At 34.9% G+C, this 23,659-nt stretch overlaps 1 protein-coding gene across 2 annotated transcripts in view; it reads left to right on the top strand.

The window, feature by feature from the left end:
- LOC149539833 (RNA cyclase family protein) overlaps positions 1-11,357 on the top strand; it is a 33,131-nt gene extending 21,774 nt beyond the window's left edge. The window contains exons 5-6 of one of the 2 annotated variants that reach the window (XM_089801020.1): positions 10,352-10,571; positions 10,683-11,357. In XM_089801020.1, the coding sequence (XP_089657146.1) occupies positions 10,352-10,571; positions 10,683-10,892 (430 nt within the window). In that variant the 3' untranslated portion in view covers positions 10,893-11,357. Of the gene's footprint in view, positions 1-10,351; positions 10,590-10,682 lie in introns of both variants that reach the window. The other variant, XM_089801019.1, reaches the window with a different exon arrangement.
- The last annotated feature ends 12,302 nt before the right edge of the window (positions 11,358-23,659 follow it).

Below are 23,659 nucleotides of genomic sequence, written 5' to 3'. Positions count from 1 at the left end.
TGAGGTTCAGATAGTGTGAATTGCCTCATGTGCTACCACCACTCCTACAAAAATGAATCTCCCAGGTAAGAAACCACTCTGTTTTGCTGAAATGATAGAGCTAAGAACTTGTTTAAGCCTGTTTTCCATCACTTTTGAAATAATCTTGTAGACTGTATTACATAAGGAAATTGGTCTGAAATCTTCAAAGGTTATTTGTGTTTCTTTCTTTGGCACTAGAGCTATAAAGGTATTGTTGAAGTCTTTAAGGATGAAACCTCCTTGCCTAGATTCCTCAACAACTTCCCATAAATCTTTTTGAAAAATAAAACTCAATTTTCGGAAGAACATAGCCGGAAATTCGTCTGGGCCTGGGGCCTTGTCCTCTCCTAAACCATTTAGAGCTTCCACCACTTCACTCTCTTTGATTGGGGGGCTGTAATCTTTCTTGGGATAACATTTAGCACTTCATCCACCTTAGTCTTATTCTTAGCTACATGCTGATCTCTATGAGAGAAAAAATTTACCGCTTCGAAATTTATTGCTTCTTTTTCCTAGATGAGAGCCCCTTCAACATTTTGAATCTCATAGATTTTATTATTTGCCCTTAGTATTTTAACTGAATTATGAAAGAATTTAGTATTTCTGTCCTCCTCCTTTAGCCATACTTCTCTTGATTTCTGTCTCCAGTAAACTTCTTCTTTACTTAAACATGCTTCTAATTCCCTCCTAAGCAATTTCTCCTCCTTATAGTCCTCCTCAAACATTCCATTTTCTATGACTTCAAGACTTAAAATTTTAAGTTTCTCCTCTACATCTCGTTTTTTATCAAAAATATTACCAAAATGTTCTCTATTCCAAATCTTCAGCTTTTCCTTGAGAAATTGTAATTTTTTGAAAAAAATGAAGGCTTTATTACCTTTCCTTGTTGGGGTATTTTTCCACCATTCAGCAATGAGGTCTACAAAACCTTCTGTTTTCATCCACATAGCCTCAAATTTAAAAGGACACTTGTTTGGAGTGTTTTCATCTTGAATCCTGAAACATACAAGGAAGTGATCTGAGCCTTGATAAGGGAGGATTTCGATTGAACATGACCAATTTGCTTCTGCCCAGTTACCCGCCACAAGAAATCTGTCCAGCTTTTCCGCTATATGCACAAAACCCTCTCGTCTATTTGTCCATGTGAAATCTGCTTTTCTAAATTGAATTTCCACTAGGCCATTGTCATTAACAAAATTGCTAAAATCTTTTTGGCTTTCTGAAATCCATCTTTTCCCACCTTTTTTGTCACATGGGTTCAGAATTGCATTAAAATCCCCTCCAAGGATTGCCACTTCATTAACTAGAACTTGCACTTTTGTGGCATAAGATTCTTTTTTGAGCATTATTATTTGGGCCATAAACATTGAAAACCGAAAAAGAACATTGTAATTGTTTAACATTAACTCTAACCCATTGCCAATTACTATCCAAGAAAAAATCAGTTATTTCTAAAGCATCTGATCTCCATAAAATAGCCATACCTCCTGAGGCTCCTTGAGCTCCCGATAGCAAACATTCCCATCTTTTGAATTTGTTTTTGAAAAAAGAAAAATCCTCCTCCTTTATCTTTGTTTCCTGAAGTAGCACGAAGTCCGGTTTCGATTGATCAAGACATCTTTTGATCAATCGAATCTTGTCAGAGGCATTGCAGCTCCTGACATTCCATGATAAGTTTTTCATGTTGCCCGAGAAAAGGCTTAACCTTTTCTCGATCTCAATATTTTTGATTGGCTTGCATCATTTCCTGCCACCTCCAACTTTAATTTGATAGATTTAGGGCCCCTTTTCTTTTTGCTTCCTACATTTGGTTTCTTATTTTTTGAACTTGTTTGCTCTATTGTTCTTTCCTCTTGAATGCCTGGGCATTCAAATAGGCTGAGATCATTTAAGTTATCTTCCCCTTCTGGAGTCTTCTGAGATGAATCTTCACCTTCCTTCATACTGCCACTTTCCATAGTTTCCTCAAAGAATTCACTTAAATTCCTATTAGGAGATACTTCTATATCCTTGAAAATTTGGTTTTCCTCTTCCATTATAATCTTACCACTGTGAACTTACATTTCCAAGGGAGTTTCCATCATATGACCTTCACAACCTTCTGATATTAAAATTTCAGGCCGGACAATCTCTGTTCTTTTCATGCAACATAAGCTTTGAGGGAGTGACATTTACCAATTCATGTAACTCCTTGTCTCGCTCCCAATTTTTTGTGTTTAAATCCTCTTCTCTGTTTGCCACCCAATGTTCCAAAGGGGTTTCTATCAGCACTTGAGTTGAGATCTCTTTATCCTCCTGCTCCCTAACATCTTTTTTCCAAAAATAACTTTCCCCATTGCTGTTGACTCTTTTGTTGTTGGTAGCTCCTGGTTTTCGCAGTGATTGTTAACATGAGCCTTTAAATGTGAGCAATTTTCTTTCTCCAGCTTACCTTCCTTCCATTCCAAAACCTCTAAGAGTTTATCCACCTCTAGCCCTTTCCCTTTCATAAAGTGGCTGTCCTGTAAGGCTTCTTCAGGGATTGGATTTTCTTTCCCTTCCCATACCTCTATTGGCTGTTACCACACTCCATTTTCTGTGCTGAGAGTGATAAAGTCTGGGCATGGGTTCCCTTCCTTCATATTGATAATAATCCTTGGGTGAGAGGAGGAATCCTTAATATTTAGAACTTCTTCTGCTCTAACATAAGACCCAATCGTGTTCTCTATCTCTGGCAATACCTCCTCCCCCTAATATTCCGTTGGTAGGTTGTAGAGATTAATCCATAAAGGAAATGTCTGTAGCTTTTCTTTTCCTGGGTCAAAATTTGGTTCCCAGTCCTTCATAAAAATGCCTTTTCCTTCTAAAAGGTAAGGGCCGTTGTTTAAAATTTTCCATTTATCTGATTTACTCGGAGCCAACCCCATGTAAAAGCCGTTTGTTAGGGTTTTCAGTCTACAATCCTTACCCCATATGGCTTTGCATCCTAACCTTATAGTTCTTACAGAGGGCCATGGGCCTAACCATTTGAAAAAAAGGGCTTTTCCTTTTAAAACCCCTATTGTTTCTTGCCATTTCTCATTATCTATGTGAACAGTGGACATTACTTCGTAGGTGATATGCTCGGTTGGGCTTTGGGCCGTGTCTTTTTTTGTCACTTTCTCCATCTCCTTGGTTCGTTGCTACTGTTTAGGTTGATAAAACTTGTGGGCAATCTTTGTGAAATCAAATCTATCAAACTTTCTATAGATCGGCTGTTTTCCTTGTAACTGGTTTCCCTATCTCCTCTCATTCCATCTGGCTTGTCTTTGTTGTGGAGGATGGAACTGATCATTACGTTGGGGATAGGGCATTGGCTTTTGGAAGTTGTGATAACGGTTGAAAGGCCATTTGTCACTGGCTTGCTGCCCATAAAACCATCCCTCATGTTGATGAAAACCAGAACGAGCTTCTACATTCCTTCTGGTGGTTTCCCCCGCCATTTGCAGGTAGTCGTTGCCTCCCGCGCGTCTAAAGCTCCCCTGTACCCGCTTGCTAGACATCCCGGGTCCGCTATTTATTTATGTACTAAATATTGTAAATTTTATATCTATGTTTTAATCTTCAATTTTTAGATTTTTAAATTTTAAATTTTAAAAAAACTTATACTTACATTATTTGATGTTCATTCTACATTTTTCTCTTAAATCTCATCTCCTATTGGCGCACTCGTTGCATGTACAAAAGTATGCGACTGCTAGTTAGTATATTGGTTATGCAACTTTTTAAGTCTGTCAGTCAATTTTTAGCAACTTTCTGTTCTCTAAGTTGTTTAGTTAGATTAGTAACTATCTACTTTGTCTTTAGTTCTCGATCGATTCCATTATGAAAGAAACTTTTTGTAATTGCTTATTTAAGGAGTTTTCTTCTCTTTTATATAATATTGAATATCAATCAATTATCATGTCAGCATCTTTGCCTTTATCATACTTAGTGTGAAAAGCTTTAAGAGTTCTTCCAAACAAATCTTAGAACAAAATCCAATTGAGATCTAACTGACAGAGAGAATCAAGATCAGATCTATTATTATAAAAAAATTGAGAATATATTTTTGTCATGGTACTCTTTCCTAACATCCCATATTACACCATTAATAATCATTTAGAGTTTTCATTACAAACACCACATACATTGTCAAAAAGTTTTGCCATTTTTTCTTAACTTTCCTTTCTAGGTTTCTTACCATTTGATTCTCGCTCACCTTATTTCCTCTTTCTCATTTATTCTTTAGAAGATATCTCTTCAATTTTCATCATCTCCATACCGCTTTGTGATCATAGAGGATACTGCAATTTAAGACAATCTTTGGCCTTGGGTTATTATTATTCTTTAAATTACTTAGGTCCTGGAAAGATTCCTTGTCTAGAAACATTTAGGGGATTTCAGTTGTATTTTGCTCTCAGAATCAGCTTTGGCTTTTATTTTCTCTTCTTTTTAAGGTTTTTTCTCTTAGTTACCGGATTCGTGAATCAGACTCTGGATCCGGATTTGCACATGGATCCGGGCAGGGTCCGTGATCCTGCCTATGGATCCGTCAGGATCCGTGGCCAAAGGATCTTGATGCATCCACAGGCATAATCAAGGATCCTGCTCGTATCCTCAAGGATCCAAGCACGAATCCTGAGGATCCAGCACGAATCCATGGCAATACAAGGTCGCGAGCAAAACCCAAAGGAAACCAACCTGAGGGTTAAAGGTGGAACAATGCTGATTATATCATTGTATTTCCTTGTATCTTTCTGCTTTGTAGTTCTGGTTACAAGATGGATCTCAGTAATCCTGTTGTGAACCCAGTTGCAGTTAGCTGTTGGTGCAAAACTTGGGTTGAAAGTTGAAACCCTATGTCTGAAAATTGAGAAAACTGTATGAGAAAACTCTCTATTAATTTTATATCTGAAAATTTCAAAAGATGAACACAAAATCTATGTTGCAGGATTTGGCAGGTTCCAAGGATGAACCTGCTTTTAAGAATTTTCATATGGGTCATATCTCAGGTATGTATGATTCAATCTCTTTTGCCTCTTGTGACTATGGATAGGATTTGGGAGAGGTCTCCTATCCACCCAAAGGCTGGTGGCCATAGGCCAATGAAGTTGTTTGATTACATACATAACATGAGATGAGTGTTGCAAACTGTTTAGAGTAAGGTGTACCACTAGATGGATGAAACAGTTCCCCAGCTCTACCCTAATATTCTTAAGGTGTAGCCATTATCTTAGGGTCTCACCCTAGATATTAGCAAGGCAAACAAAAATATATTCAAAATAAAAAATTTCAGCACCCAAAGAAAAATCTTTTGTGCTGAAAGTGATGTTAAGTTCCATAGATTTTCTATCCATAAATGTTTGCAATTTCACATTCTCATTACTGTTTCCTAGGATATAGGCAAAATGTAAGTAGAAAAGAAAAAAATGACATTTTTCAACTTCTCAAAATGTGTACCCATCACCTTTGCCTGTGTAAAATTTACAATAAATAAAAAGGATGATAATTCCTGTGTAAAATTGACAATAAATAAAAAGGATGATAATATTCATAAAATAAAGCTTTGATCTTGATTTCTAAATACAAAGAACGAATGCATGTCATAATTATTGATAAATTACGAAAACATAAAATCATGAATGTGAATGTTTTGATTTTCTTTATAATCATGAAAATAGATCAATTATCAAGTATACTAGATTCATAGATGCATACTATGAAATAATTTCTCTTAGTTATATATATATATATATATATATATATATATATATATATATATATATATATATATATATATATATATATATATATATATATATATACACGAATCCTCTACGAATCATTATTGGAAAAAAAAAAAAATCCCGAATCCATGAATCTGATTCGCGTGCCCGAATCGAATTTGTTTCACGAATCGGCAACTAAGGACTTTTTCTCGAATTCATTTCTAGTGCTGGATTGTAATGAGCATTTGTATGCATTTTAAGTTTTAGCTTTTAAAACAACACAATCTCTCTCAAATAGTAGGTCTTTTGTAACCTTTCACTAACTCTTGGCCTATTTTAAGTTAAACCTGAGGGAATGTCAAAAGGTGAGAAGGCCAATATTGTGGGCTGTAAATAGGTCTTTAAAGACCAAATTTGATGAGCAGGGGTCCCTGACAAGTGTAGGGCATGTGCTAATGCTAAGGACTTCTTAGAAAGAAGGGATTGACTAAAATGAGGCCTTTGCTCGTATTACAAAGATGGGGACCATTGGTGCTGTATTGTCCTTTATTGCATTGTGTAAATGGGAAGTTCATTAGATGGATGCGAAGAGTGATTTTCTTATTGAGGACCTACATGAGATTTTCATTGAGGAATCCTCTGACTTTTGCCTAGTTGTCAATGTTCCACTTGTTTGTAGAATCGAAAAAACTTTGTATGGGTTCAACCACTCAAGCAAGTCCCTTGCATTTGGTAGAGGAGATCGATTAGTTTTTCATCTTGGCATGTTTTGCTTGATGTTGGGTGACTGTGATTTCAATGCTTGCCATTATGATGGCCATAGTCTCCAAGGTAAACTACTTGATTGTTTGGCACTTACTCTTAGGAATCAAATTTGGCATAACCGTCAAAAGTCTAAAGGACTAACTGGTGGAGCTATCAGTGTAATCAGTTATGAATAAGTTGTCATTGATGTCAAGGTAATGATATATTGTCGACTAGTATGAAGTTAGGACCAATGAGGCATTATGAGCATGTATGTGCGACTCTGGTTCACGAGTGTGACCAGAGGAATAAGAAGGACAAGCCAAGAAGAGTTGGTGAAAAAGGTGCAAGCACACTTAGACAAAGTCATGTTAAGTATAAATAATGATGTGAAGAATACAGGGAAGGTGGTGTGACCATTAGTCATGGAGAAAAGTTAAGCCGTGATAGTAAGGGGAAGCCAAATAACAAGATACCTGTGACTGACATGTCATGAGGCATGTAAAATGTGCTCTAAATTGCATTAAATGGTGATTGGGTTGTCACATCGAGGACAGATAAAAGAATTCAAATTTGAATTCTTTCTAGTAGAACAAGCCATCGAAGTCATAGAGCATTCATGGCTTTTGTTCGGACATGGTACATTTGACAAGAACAACAAATGAAAGTAACAAAAGAACAAGCTAGTCATAGGCTTGTAGATTCAAAATTTCAATTCGTGGATTAGGGTTTTGAGCAGAGCATGTAAAGACCATTTAAGAGAATGCAGTTTCAAGGAAGAAGGATCAACTTAATCAAAATGAGAAACAAAAGAATGTCAATACAAATGATAATGGATCAAGTAAAATTCTAAACAACTAAGCACAAAATAAGACAACAATCACATGCTCAAACTTTGCCTCTAAACATGAAGAAATGCTGAAGAAATAATTGTGCAATACTTTTTATAATATATGCACAATACTTTTTGCTGATACAGTATCATGCGATACTTCGCACAGTGTCATGCGACTATTGGTGCCTCCTCCCATGTGATACATTTCATAATGGTTGTGCGATACTGTGACCATCAGAAGTATCATGCGATTCTTTTCATAGTAGGCGAAGTATCACACAATATTTTGTACAAAAAGCATTAAAATGCATAAAAATGTGTTAAAAAGAGAAATAAATGACTTAAAAGCTTGAAATTTTTGAAAACTTATTGGGGTATCGTACTCGGGTGGCCGGTTGTGCAACCGGCTGCGCTCAAAATGGTGTTGGTGGGTCGGAATGCCTGCCAAAGCCATCATTCTCTCTTAGATCACTCAAGCTCTCAAATTCACAAAAGACAAAATGAGTTGAAAATGACCCTTGGACCCCTTATATAGACCTTTGACTCAAATTTGACCCATTTTTCAAACTTCTCAAGATTCTGTGAAAATGCACCCTTGGCTAATTTCGAGGTCTTGGATCCATTTTTGGGATTGAAATTGAAATTCGAATTCATCTTGCTAGTCAAAATCGCATTTTAAAATTCTGTCTTCTATGCAGTTAGCTGACTCTTTTGAGGTCTAATCTTCAAATCTTTGTTGAGGCATCTTCATTTCTTCATGTCTTCACCATTCCTACACTTCTTACCTATTTCAATTCACCTCAATTCATCTTTCTACTTCATTTGACCTAATCTTAATACTTTGTCCTTCTTGGTCAACTCTTGTCAAATTGGGACATTCTATCACAAACTTATTGTTACTATTTAGTTTTAATCACTTATCTATCATGATGGACATTGTTCTATCTCAATTTGGTCATATCTTGCTCATGTCTGCATCCCCTTTACCTTATTTTGATTTTGATCCTGAGGGGGTAGGAATATTCTATCATTGCTTGTTTGCTATAGCTATTTTTTTCTTAGGAGCATATACTTGACCTTTCCATTTTCTCTTGATCTATCTGCTTTGCTTGATGCCCGTACTCTTCTTGAGCTCTGATATCACTTCTCTTTCCTAGTGTTCTATACTATCGCTACTAGGCTGTACATTTAGGACTTGCTATCTTGCTCTGCATTTTGCTCTTCGGAATTAGATTTCTCTATCTGCTGCTGCCTACTTGGATTCTTTATTCTTTGACGTAATGTGTTCCCAGATCGATCACACATTAGTCAAAGGGGCAAATGTAATCACCCAAAAATAGTCATCTAGACTATTAGCCCTCTTCTGAGCATATTGGCTAAATTATTTAACCATTTACCTAGGCCAAATTGCTAAAAATTAATTTATTTGATTTTAACCTATAGTTTGACTATAATATCCTAAGTCCATATTTGGTTAAAAGAACATGTCCACTTTTAATTAAATAAAAGACCCCATTCTTCTAACCCATTCTAATATGCACACATAAAGTCTTTTTCCTAGTTACAAATTAAAAGAAAAGACTCTGTCTCACATGAAAAATCAAGTCTTTCTCATTGGTTGAAATGATCTTGCACATGGATCATGTCAAAAGTCAACTCCCACCCTTGATCATCTATTTCTTGATCTTGATCTCAACCATCTGTACACCTTTAAAAGGGAGAGCTCTTTCCTTTAAGGATACCATTTTTGAGCTATTGTTATGCTGCAGGTTTACTTACAGGTTTCTTAACGCATTTGTGGAGAACTTTTATCTTCTTGTCTCATTCTTTGCATATCCACACTAGTATAGTTCATTTGCAATAGCTTAGTTTCCTTTTGCAATAGCATAGATTGCTTAGCTTTATTAGCATGGTCATTTTGCTTAGTTAGTTGCATTATGCATCTCATATTAGCATAATTTCATCTTTGCATTGCATACTTCAGAGTTCTTTGACACTAGCACTCTTTCTCTTCTCTAAAGTATCTCTCATTTAATGGTTTACTAGCTAGGGCTGCATTCCTAAGGCTTAGCTGAGAGCTCTTTTTATGCTTATTTGTATGCCTCTTGCACTCCATGACTAGGGAGCTCTAAGCCACCATTCAAGCTTTTCAATCTATGGAATACCTTGTATAGAAGGGTTTAGAGAAGTGCACAATTCTAGTGTATACTAGGCTACCTTTAAATATGTGGGCAAAGACTGTTAATACTACTGTATTATTTGCATATATAGATTCTGAAAATATGTGTGTTTGTTGGGTATGACATTGATGAATTGGGTTATACACTTTGAGATTTCCTCAGATAATCCTTACAATCAGACATTGTATTTTGTCACACATTTGTGATAAGTATAAGACCATGCAGCAAAGAACCTAAAAGAGATTTTGAGTTGCATGGAATTTATTAGGATTCCAGATGAGCTTAGTTCAGGTTTGTGCATATTGCTATAGCTAGTAAAACTTGTTTTAGCTTTGAAAATATGTTATCCTTTCTGGTGATGGTAAAAAGTTTTTATCTTTCACTTGTTATAAATTTCTTTCTTGTGTGTAATCCAAATCTCACTTTATTCAAAACATTTTATTTTGTTTCCTATGGAGCACCTGGATGGTTTTAAGACTTGCATATTGAAGGGCTCCTCTAATGAAGGAAATATCAATATTTTGAAAGCATTATCCAGGAGTTCCTCCTATCATCATTTTTCTAAATTTTGTTATATGATTGTCATTAATGGAGAAATATATAATGTCAGATTGTTTTGTCATTGCTTCGTTGTGATTTCATTAACCCTTTTTAATCGTCTCAGAAGATTTGAGCTCCTTCTAGCAATGGTCTTTTGCATTTTTATGTTATTGCAACATCCTTTCTTGCAGGAAATTTAATACTAAAATCTGAAAAAGCTTTTCTTTGTAATGATATTCTGGTTGATCTCTAGATCAAGATTTGTCTTGGTTCCTGATTTGATCGTACAATCTGTTGTGAAGATCTCCAGGTTATGGCATATCGTTAGTGGCTGAGACTACTACAGGTTGCCTGATATCAGCAGAGTGTGCTGCCAATCACACAGTAAGTGAAGAAAGTGGAGATATATCCGATGCAGAGAACCAAAAAGCTCCAATGCTTCCCGAAGATATTGGTTCCCAAGGTGCAATGATGCTCCTTGAAGAAATCAAGAAGGGTGGCGTGGTAGATTCAACACACCAAGTAATAACATTGCCCGAGGTTTTTTTTTGTCTAATAACTATAGCTTGCACAGTTATTTAAAATTTTCCAACAATGTTGCTTTCCAGAGTGATAGTTTGCTGTTAATTGCAGGGTTTACTATTTCTTCTTTGTGCACTGTGCCCTGAGGATGTTTCAAAAGTGCGTGTTGGGAAACTCTCTGCTTATGGTATAAAAACATTGCGTCACATCAAGGATTTCCTTGGCATTCAATTTAATATCAAGCCAGATCCAACAACAGGCACTGTAATTTTGACATGTATCGGTAGTGGTTATAAGAATCTATCACGTAAAGTTTCTTAGCCTTGATTGCAATCCTGTTGTATCATTAATGAAGCACTTCGTGTTCAACACCCATGTGCGCCTGAAAAAGTGTAACGATTGTAAATCTGCTGTTGCGATTTTTCAGCAATTTTGTTTGGGCTGGAAATTATCTTCCCATGTTTCAGTATAATTCCCCTTTCAAATACCTAAATGCAGAAAAAGAGACACTGCATTATATTTATTCATCATACCTTTCTAGTTGGAGATGTGACATTTGTTTGGTCTTCCCCTGTTGCGATTTTTCGGCAATTTTGTTTGGGCGTGGAATTATCTTGCCATGTTTCAGTATAATTCCCCTTTCAAATACCTGAATGCAGAAAAAGAGACACTGCATTATATTTATTCATCATACCTTTCTAGTTGGAGATTTGACATTTGTTTGGTCTTTCCTGCTATCTGACTTTATTTGAGGTAAACTTCATATGAAAGAGATCTTAGCCAGAACCTAGCTCATTACTTGTCATCTGAAATTTTATAAAATAATTTAATGTTTTTCTAAACATATTCAGTTTCCTTGGACTAAAACTCTCAGTATTTTTTATATTATTATTTCTTCCTAAGGAGTTTTGCATAATGCCACATTTTTTAATTTGGAAAATAAAATATGATAAGAAAGTTATAAGCCGCTAAATTTGAAAGGCCAAGAAGTCACAATCTTGTTAGATGTTGAACGAACGAAAAGTAAACTGGAAGTCGTGCCATAAACTCCGTGAAAATGATACAAATTAGTTTCTATTTTAGTTTTGATTTTGAACTGGTTCGGTTCAAGATGAGACACATTTTAATGTGATCAAGGCAACCTATTAAAAGCCATTACGAGTCTAATCTGAAAAAACCAATTTACAAATATAGATTGTCGAGTAAAGAGGACTTTTTCATAAATAGTATGCAGATTATGATACATCGCAACGGTGTTAGTATTTAACCTACCACTAGCACTGGAAATTAGAAGGTTGAAATCAGGAAATTGCTTGGGTCAACGAGAACCTTATGTTCTAAGGTTGCGAAGTGTTTTACTTGTAAAATGTGAAAAGGAGTGCAGTCTGAAAGTGTCCAAAATCAGGGCAACATTTTGGTACCTGGTGCAGGAGGGGTAATTGTTGTCTCTGAATGCAAATTTTCTGATATGTAACAATTCCAATGGGAAATTACGTATGTGAAAGTCCCAAGCATTTATGTTTGCATTTAGTTTGGTATGTATAATCATAAACAAGAGCTCTTGATGACCTAGAGTCCCTGCCTTTGTGTGATAGGTTCGTCTGGTGATGGAACTCTCCAAACTCTTCATGGATGTAGTTGTAATTGTGTATATAAATAATCAATAAATATTATATTTATAAAATTATATTATTAATGTTGATAGACATTCCACAGTGGCAGAATGGGTGGACTGAGATAGTGTGAAAAAATAAAATTGATGCATTATTTAGATAGATTTATTTAAGATATCTATAGTAGTTAATAATACAATATCAATATTATAGTATTTATAAGTAAAAATAATTGTCAGTAGTCTTTATAGTAGGCTTTAAATCGTAATGTCTTATAAATCATAAATGAGCAAATATACTTTAGCTAGACCATATTTAATAGTATGAGAATACAATGTTCATATACATATATAGAGATATATAAATTATAATATAATAGTCAAGTAATCTATGAAAATTTTATAATCCACTTTTCCAATATACATAAAAAATAATTTTATATTATATTTTATTAAAGAATATTATAAAAAATTATTGTTCAATAAAATATTATAAATAAATACTTAATTTTATATATTGTTGATTTATAATTTAATATTGTAGTAAAAAAAGTAAAAATGTTATATATATATATAAAATTTCATTTTATTTTATTTTTAATTAATTAATTAATTATTTTATTTTATGTTTTATTTTATTTTATATATACATATCACATTAAAAAAACAAAAAACAAAATAAAAAATATATCACATTACAAAAATATTTTTATTTAACGTTTTTCATTCATTTTTACATCAATACTTAAAATATATAATTATTAATAATATATTTGACTGATTTATTGGAGGATGAATGAATTTGGTTTATTTTTAATGGAAGAAAATTTAAAAAACCCAGTAAGTGAAAACACTCAATCATAGTTTTTATTGACATAATTTTTAAGAATTATGTAAATTCAATAAAAATTAAACGAATTACAAGTACTAAAATCCAATGTTTGGAGTTAATTTATTTCATGATAAAAACATAATCTCCACCAATCGTCGAACAATAAAAGTGAGCTTGATAAGATTCATTTATTATTCCCACCATATGTTGAGTGCACTGCTGTCCCTAGGAAATTAGTGATGGCCCAATCAGAAAATTGGAAATAGTGTACCATAATTAATTTAAAAAATCAAACCTTTGAAAGTTTCATATAAGATGTCCATTTTTTTCATTGTTTCATATTAGTTCCCTACCTTACATTTGAGACAATGAGTAATAAGTTGTTTGTTAAATTATATCTTTAATATCAAGAAGCATTCTACAATGAGAGCTCCATATATATATATATAATTTCAATGTTAGTATATAAATTTTTTTGTCTATAAATATGTAGCTAATTAAATAGTTCTAAAGAAAAATAAAATAAGTTCTAAATAAATAAATAAGGTACCTCAAATAAAATAAAATGAAATTGAATAAATAAATAATATAAATTAAGAATACATAAAATATAGCTCTAAATTGACACGTTTGAGCTTATTTTAGAAAAATGCAGGACGAGTATACTACTTTATTTCAATTGTCAAACAATTTTTTTCTTTTATAAATAAATATTATTCTAATAAATTAAAGTAATCTAAAAAATTAGAGATAAGAATTATTAAAAATAAAGAGAAAATAAATCTTGATAGTTAATAAACTTTAATTTGGTGGTTGTCTAGTCCTAAGCATGCATTTTTCTTGTAAAATTTAAGTAATTTTTTTGGAATACCAAGACATCAAAGCTGATTATATGAATTATTTGAATTAAGGGATCTTTCAATATTTGAAGAATGAGGTTCACAGTCAATTAAGGTCCAATGGTAGAATAATCTTTGTTTTTTTCAGGCCAATTAAGAACCATCATTCCAATATATAAATAGTAGCCATAGGTAAAATTGTGGTTTAAATTTTGACAATGATAAGAAAAATCAATATTTAACCAAATTTTTAAATAGGACACTAAATTAACAATCTAGTTGCATGGATTGAACATTTGATGTCAATAAATTGTGATGTCATACAATGTGTTGTTTATCATTAGTTCTAAGGACTTGGTTCATTGAGACTTTTGAATTGACATCACTGAACAAAATAAGATATCTATAAATATTACTAGAATCATGGGTTGAACCTTTCTAGGGTGTCTTGGCAATTCAGTGGATGTGTTCTTTGCACGAACACGAAAACCCCCTTTCTTACTATCATTGTTGCAACTTCGTACATTCACACTATCAATGAAGGAATAATGGTTTATTTCATGCAATTGGCATTATCCACAATTTCTCATCATGTTACTTTTATAGACTTAATGGAATTAAATTTATATCCATGCGTGTTCCATAAGATTGCTACTATTGACAAGCTTGTCCTTTAGTTCTCAAGCCACAACTAGATCATTAGTATTCAAGCGCAAGGGGATTTATCTCATGAGGACACACCACTAAATTGATCATAAACTAGGCTTAGTGCTAGCTTCTCCAATAATTAGAAGCATTCGAGTTGGATAGTTGTGAAAGCCTCCATATCACTTTTTAGCTATACATTCTCTATCATTGATTCCACACCATTTCTATAATGCTCACATTACAGACTGTAGTAGTACATTGATATTTCAACATGTTGACCTAATGAAACTAAGATGTCTACTCCAACATATATAGGAGCACGTGATTATTTGGAAGTGTAAAATCTTTCATTGTTGATAACTTGTTAATTTCACAAATCTTCATTTCAACCTCTAGCATTGGAAAGAAAGCAACTTGCCTCAATGACTCCACACATACATGATGTTCACATCCACATTGAGACCTTCAACTCTCTTTATGACTACAAACTTGACACCTTTACAACTCAACTCTGACGATTGAGCTCCACAAAACTTGTACCATGCCAAATAACAACCACACTTACGTAATTTTAAATAGCATCCAACTAAAAATTGCATAGTGCATTACAACATGTGCTATCGAGTTACTTCACTATTAATATTTGCATACAAAGACTAGTTTCTCTTGACAAGCAAATGTGGATCTAACAATTACCTATTCTTTTAGTACCAATGTATAAGGGTGACATCACTTGACTTTTGAAAGAGAGTGAATGAGATAACTACAAGTGTCATTGTCTATTTACATGATAATCAACATGAAAATCTATCACGCCACCTAGAGTGGATATGTGATAGTGTGATAACACCACACAAGGTGGATCACCCACCAAAGGTGGAAAAGTCAATCCATTATAAGTGGATATGATAAAAGAATAACATGATAAGTCCACCTAAAGTTGAAATGCTCCAACTACTCTTATGCAACTCCCTAAGAAAGCTTGAGTAATCTGTGATTAGGACTTAGGTGAGAATTAACTAGGGTAAAGCACCTTGATTACACCAACAATTTTGATATGAGTGATATCTAGAGTACATACAATAATACATGGAGGGGACATGTTATGCCCAAGACCAACCATCAAGATCCCTACCAAACCCAATATTCAGCATGTGACTATCTCGTCCATTGTGAAGGACAATATGGAGGAGGAGATGCTACAATCTATTAACTCCCTCACACAAACATCATTACAAGGAGGATTTTGAGGTGCAGGCCTTACAATCTATCAATTCCCCCACACAAACATTATTGCAATATAACAATATTCTTCCATAGGGTGATGAGGGTTGTAATGTCCCATTTTTTTTGGAGGAATTAATTATAAAGTTATCAATTAAAAAATATATTACAAGATAACTTTATAAATTAAATTAAAAAAAATCTTCTAGAGGTTGCTGGAAGAAACGAAGAAAAAATTAAAAAAGGGAGGCTGACCTATCAAGGAAAAAAGAATAAATAGGCATTGAGGGCTCATTGCCTATCATCGAGATTTATTATTGATTTTTTCTTATGTGCGTTGTGGAGCCTAGGGTTTCAGCAAATAATCACAATTGGCCACTGAGAACGAAAACTCTCAATTGGTACGCAATTTTGAGGGTGTGAGAGATCACCTGAATTATTGCAGCTGTGGGAAGGATATTTTAGTCCTTTCATTTGTGCTTAATTGCTGATTTGGAGTTTCCAGTGGAGTTGCACTTACACCATATCATCTTCAGTATTCAGTCTCCACCATTTGATCAATCCAGGTTCTTCATTTCAATCTGTAGTTGCAACAAGTTCTCAATTGTATACAGCCAGTTAGGGTTTCTCTGTAATGTGCTATGTCATAATGTTTTGGTGCTGAAATCTGCCATATCATTTGTAAAAATATTTGGTTTTCATTGAATGAATACATTGGCAGTATTATTTCTTTATTTTCAGCAATATATTTTAGCAGTGTATTAAATTTAGGGTTTTGTTTAGTGGCCTATTGGTACGGGTCATTACAGTGGTATCAGAGTGATTTCCTGCCACCCTGATAGGGTTACCCAGCCACCATTTGATTTAGTTTACAAAGGAACCAATATAACTAAGAATATGGCTGAGAGACATTCTCAAAGCCCATCCAGAAGTGTGCGAGATGATGAGACTTTACAGCAACAGGAGAGACTTCTACTGTCAATAGAGGCAAGTACACAGGAAATGATGGTTATGATGCAACATCTGATTGGGGAAAATAGGAGAAATAATCATAATAATGATCAGGATGACAGAAGCATAGCAGGATCACAACATAGGACACTGTCTGGAACAGCTGATAGACCCACACGTCCTACATTTAGAGAAGAAACTCCATCACATACACCTGATGCTATGGTAATAGATATTGTAGATGAACTCCGACAAGCGAGGAATGAGTGGGATTCATTTCTAGAATATGTATAGGATGGATGGACATTTGACAGGTACCTGAACTATAGAGTTGCCAGGCAGAAGCAAGTAAATAAACACAGTGAGTTGCAATAGGTCACCAACAAGTTGGTATTACCCACATTTGATGGCAGTGGAAAAATGACTGCTCGTGCTTGGATTTATAAGGTGGATACTTTCCTATCTCTGAAGACTATGACAAAAATTGAAGCACTCAAGTATGCCACTTTACACTTAGATGAGGTAGCACATGATTGGTGGACACATGGCATGATCACATTGCAACACAATCAAGTAACCACTTATCAAGAGTTTGTGGATAGATTGATAGAAAGGTTTGATAAAAAAAATCCTGAAGTTTATTTTCGGGAGTTAGCCCAGTTGAGACAGTCAGGAGGTTTAGATCAATTTATCAATGACTTCTAGAAGCTTGCAGTGATGGTGCCTAACATTTCAGAAAGGAGGCTAGTCATTTTATTCAAAGAAGGATTAACTGAACCACTCAAGGGGTGGGTAAAGGCCTTTGATCCTCCTACATTACAGGAAGCCATGAAGAAAGTTGTAGTATGGAACTTGTAGCTCCAACAAAATGGTTTAGTTCAAAGAGTTCTTCATCATTTAGAGATAACAAAGGGGAATTCAACAAGGGTAAAGAGAAGGTTAGTGACTCAAAAGACAAGCTAGCTGCACCTTGGGATAAGGAAACACTTAATGACCTGCGTAGGAAGAAGCTATGCTTCTTTTGCAAAGGTCCCTATGAGTTTGGTCATGATTGTCCTATGAAGCCTAAGGGGAAGGCTAATCGGGTGATGTGGGCTTATTACGAAGGTTTAGATTCAAACATCGTAGAGAACCATGATGAGGATCCTGATGAGGTAGAGGGTGAACAAGAGGTAGATAGTGCTGAGAAAAAAGAGGCTCCAGAGATACATTTACAAGAGGCATGTCTGTCTAGTATTCAAAGAGAGGGATCTTTCAGATTTCGGGGAGTCTTGGCAGGACAAAAGATTATTACTTTGTTGGATACAGGTGCCACACATAATTTCATTGATGCACGATTTTTGGAGAGGTGTGGACTCATTACTGAGGAGTTTGAGGGACTAAGAGTTAAGGTAGTTGATGGATATACTCTTTGTTGTGATAGGATGGTGCGAGATCTACCTTTGCGCCTGAACAACTATGAGTTTAAGGCGAACTATCATGTGGTCAACATGGGTGACATGGACATAGTACTTGGGATGCAATGGCTACATTCTTTGAAGGAGGTTACCCTGAGATTGGAGGATATGGAGATACGATTTTTGGTGGATGGTAGGACTCATGTGCTGAAGGCTATTCGTAATGGTGATGTCAGGACTATCTCATTTAGGCAGTTGGAGAGATTAGCCAAACATAATAATATAGAGTGGGCGACAATATGCGCTTTGATGCCTACCCAGGAGGGGCAACATAAGACTGAATATCATCCATATATTCAAAAATTGAAAATCAAGTATGGGAAGGTATTCAATGAGATTCCACCAGGTAGGCCACCAGACAGAGGTATTGAGCACATTATCGAGTTGGAGGAAGGTGCTAAGCCTGTCATGATCACACCATACCGGCACCCAAAATGACTCAAAGATGAGATCGAGAGGACCATCAACGAGTTGCTAGCAATGGGACACATCAGACCAAGTAAGTCACCCTTTGCATCTTCTGTCATTTGGTAAAAAAGAAGGATGGTACTCTACGAATGTGTATTGATTACAGGGTGTCGAATAAGAGAACTATTAAGAAAAAGTATCCCATCCCACGCATCGATGAGCTGATAGATGAATTGCATGGGGCTTGTTATTTCACAAAAATTGATTTGAGATCAGGTTATCACCATATCAGAGTTTGAGAGTAGGATATTGAAAAAACTGCTTTTAGATGTCATTATGGGCATTTTGAGTTTGTAGTCATGCCTTTTGGTTTGACTAATGCACCTGCCACTTTTCAGTCCATTATGAACAAGGTCTTCTACCATCAGTTGAGGAAATTTGTGCTAGTGTTCTTTGATGATATTTTGATCTATAGCAAGACATGGTAGGAACATTTAGAGCACTTGGAGACAGTATTAAGCATTTTACAGAGCGAGTCCTTGTATGCCAAGGAGTCCAAATGTGATTTGGGGATGACAGAATTGTTGTATCTTGGACACATCATTAGTGTGAAAGGAGTGCGAATGGATCCTAAAAAGATCCGTGCTATTGTTGATTGGCCACCACCAGAGAACCTTACACAGTTAAGAGGGTTCCTTGGTCTATGTGGATTCTATTGCAGGTTTGTTAGTAGGTACTCACGACATGCAGCGCCCATGAAAAATTTGCTGAAGAAAGGGGCATTTGTGTGGCCTCGAGAGGCACAAGAGTGTTTTATGCAGCTCAAGGAAATAATGACTACATGCCCAATATTAGCATTACCTGATTTCACAAAGCCATTTAAGCTTCAATGTGATGCTTCTGGAGAGGGAGTTGGTGCTGTACTCATGCAGGACAAGCATCCTATAGGTTATGAGAGTAGGAAACTCAGAGGGGCTAAGAGATCATTCAACATATATGATAAGGAGATGTTGGCCATCATGCATGCCTTGGCCAAATTTAGATAGTATCTTGTGGGTAGAAATTTTGTATTAAAACTGATCATAATAGTTTGACGCACTTTTTGGGACAACGGGACCTGAATGATCGTCAATAGAAGTGGGTGAGTAAGTTACAGGCATATGATTTTGATATCACATATGTTAAGGGGACACATAATATTGTTGCAGATGCTTTATCCCGTAGGCCACACCTCACTTCTATGATTCAGATATCAGAGGATTGGTGACACTTGATTGTAGCAGAATATGCCAAAGACACATGGGTCTCTGCTATAGTGGAGGGGACAACAATCGACACTAGATACACTCTCATAGATGATTTGATCATTTACAAGAACACGATTTACTTAGTCCCAAGATTGAAAGTGAAGCAGTTGATTTTGAGAGCATTCCATAATTCACCTACAACAGGCCATCCTGGGTATTTCAAGACTTATAGGTTAGTACAGGAACGGTTCACTTGGAAGGGACTTAAGGCTGATGTTTTGCAGTATGTGCGTGAGTGTCATGTTTTCCAATAGAACAAACAAAAGCACACTTATCCAGCAGGGCTCCTACAACCACTTCCTATTCCTGATAGGAAGTGGGAGTGCATCTCTATGGATTTTATTACGGGCTTGCCCAAGGCCCAGGGGCGCGATTGTAGCTATGTGGTGGTGGATAGGTTGACAAAATATGCTCACTTCTTCCCTATTGTTACTACATACTCAGCAACTCAGGTGGTAGAGGTTTTCTTCAAGGATATTTTTAGATTACACGATTTGCCTCAGGGCATTGTGAGTGACAGGGACATCCGCTTCATGAGTCACTATTGGCAGGAGATATTTCGGTTATGTGGCACTGAGCTTACACCTAGTATCAGTTATCACCCACAGACTTATGGTCAAATAGATCTAAACAAATGGGTGGAAGGGTATTTGAGGAATTATGTAGCAGATCAACAACGAGCTTGGGTCAGATGGATATATCTCTGTGAGTATTGTTACAATACTACATATCATATGACTATACAAATGCCACCCTTCATGGCACTTTATGGTTATGAGGCACCTAGTTTTTTAGATTTGTTGTTGGGAGACAGTCGAGTACCCCGTGCAAGTGAACTATTATAGGAAAGTAAGGATATAGTTGTTACTCTCAGAGACAACATTGCTAGAGCTCAGAACCAGCAAAAATATTATGCAGACAAGAAGAGGACTGAGCGTAGTTTTGAGGTAAATGATATGGCTTACCTCATGTTGCAGCCATATAAGTAGTCCACTCTCAAGAAGAGTGGTATAGAGAAACTCAAGTCACGCTATTATGGACCATTCAAGATCATCAAATGAGTTGGTGAGGTGGCTTATGTGTTGGAGCTTCCCACAAATAGTAGAGTGCACAATGCGTTTCGTGTATCACGCCTCAAAAAGGGGTTGGGTCAGAATGTGATGCCTTCTGCAGTATTACCTACCTTGGATGATGAGGGGAAATTGATCTTAGTGCCAGAATCCATTCTGGATAGTAGAGAGAAGCAGCTTCGTAGGAGAGTAATCAGAGAGTATCTAGTTAAGTGGAAAGATTTACCTATTGAAGATGCTACTTGGGAGGGAGAAGTGATTTTGCAGCATCTAGCATTAAGATTGCTTGATGCCAAGCAATTTTAGGAGGGGCGGACCTGTAATGTCCCATTTTTTTTGGAGGAATTAATTATAAAGTAATCAATTAAAAAATATATTACAAGGTAACTTTATAAATTAAATAAAAAAAATCTTCTAGAGGTTGCTGGAAGAAGCGGAGAAAAAATTAAAAAGGGAGGCCGACCTATCAAGGAAAAAAGAATAAATAGGCATTGAGGGCTCATTGCATATCATCAAGATTTATTATTGATTTTTTCTTATGTGCATTGTGGAGCCTAGGGTTTCTGCAAATAGTCACAATTGGCCATTGAGAATGAAAACTCTTAATTGGTACGCAATTTTGAGGGTGTGAGAGATCACCTGAATTATTGCAGCTGTGGGAAGGATATTTTAGTCCTTTCATTTGTGCTTAATTGCTGATTTGGAGTTTCCAGTGGAGTTGCATTTTCACCATATCATCTTCAGTATTTAGTCTCCACCATTTGATCAATCCAGGTTCTTCATTTCAATCTATAGTTGCAACAAGTTCTCAATTGTATACAACCAGTTAGGGTTTCTCTGTAATGTGCTATGTCATAATGTTTTGGTGCTGAAATCTGCCATATCATTTGTAAAAACATTTGGTTTTCATTGAATGAATACATTGCCACTATTATTTCTTTATTTTCAGCAATATATTTTAGCAGTGTATTAAATTTAGGGTTTTGTTTAGTGGCCTATTGGTACGGGTCATTACAAGGGTGATGATTCTATATATGGATGATCACTACACCTTTATTTCCATAGATTTAATTATGGATATCTGTCTATGGATACTCAAAAAAAAAAAAAAAAAAAAAAAAAAAAAAAAAATAAATAAATAAATAAATAAACATATATATATGTATATATGTATGTATGTATGTATGTATGTATATGTAAAAGGGTGTTGAATACAATCAAAAGTATTTGATAAAAGGCTAGGAGCAAGATACATCCATATTCACTAATATGGTGTTGACATATGACTTGTTAGATAACAACTTTACAATTGATTGATGTGCAATTTTTAAGAAGGTTCTGTAATTTATTTTTTCTTTCCTTTTGAAATCTAAGATTATTAATATTTATCTATTATAAATAAAAATATAAAAATATAATTATATATAATATAAAGTTATAGGCCGAGAATATTCATTGTACATTTATTGACTCTTCATCTCTTGATGATATTGTTGTATCAAGTCAAAATGTATATAATTTGTAACTAAATAGTAAATATGCTTTTGTAATCTTTTTCTTTTCTTATATCAATGGTCATATCAACACCCTCTTTTAATGATGAAAAGATGAATGTTGGACCTTCAACATTGACATCCATTAGTAGTAGTGCAACATTTAGGTACCTGGTGTGAGGGGGATTTGAATTCAAATCACTCAAAATGTAGACATCCTTGAATGATATTGTTTTAGATGGTTAACTAGAAAAATGATTTGATTGTTTCCATTTTGATTGAGCTAAGGTAGTGAGTTCTACTGGTGTGAATGGGCATTTGAGGAGGTGACAGATAAAGATTAAATGAAGTAACCAAAAATTGGAGTTGTGTAGAGGCAATGTAGGAGTGGTAATGGTTGTCTTTGAGTGCAAATTTTTTGATATGTAACAATTCCAATGGGAAATTACATATATGAAAGTCTAAAGCATTTATATTTGCATTTAGTTTGGAATGTATAATTATAAATAAGTTGTTTGTTAGATTAAATCTTTAATATCAAGAAGCATTCTACAATGAAAGCTTATGAGAGAGAGTTAATTTTTTTTAAAACAACTTACTTCAATATTAGTATATAAAAGTAATGTCTTTAAATATGTAGCTATTAAATAGTTCCAAAGAAAAAGAAAACAAGTTCTAAATAAATAATTAAATAAGGCACCTTAAATAAAATAAAATGAATTAGAAATAAATCAATAATATAAATTAACAATACATGAAATATAGCTCCAAATTGACACGTTTGAGCATATTTTAGACAAATGTATTTAGGATAAGTAAATTACTTTATTTCAATTGTCAAACATGTTTCATTCATAATTTGAAAAAAGATATTAGAGATTTTTTTTGCAAATTTGCATCTTTTACACAGGTGTACACAACCTTTCATAATTACCATTATTGTGTTAGTCAATATGAGCTTCTTCATCTTTGGCTTTAGTTGATTGGAATGAAGATTCTCATCAAACCTTTTGCTTCCTTTATAATCATTATATATTTTCTTGACTTGATGCTCCTTTATCTCTTGGCTTGAATTAACTTCTAAGATTTATCACCTTTGAGGGTTGGCTTGAAAGAATATCTTTCCTTTGACTCCATCCTTTTGAGGTGTGTGTGGTTGTTCAATGAACTTAGGCTTACTTTCCTTGATTCACATTTTCCCCGACACAATTTTGTTGAATTTGATGTGACATTTCCACTTGTGATAT

Source organism: Cupressus sempervirens, chromosome 9, assembly GCF_028749045.1.
Source record: "Cupressus sempervirens isolate cs-2001-9-10 chromosome 9, ASM2874904v1, whole genome shotgun sequence".
Classification (NCBI taxonomy): domain Eukaryota; kingdom Viridiplantae; phylum Streptophyta; class Pinopsida; order Cupressales; family Cupressaceae; genus Cupressus; species Cupressus sempervirens.
This window is presented reverse-complemented; position numbering and strand designations above follow the sequence as displayed.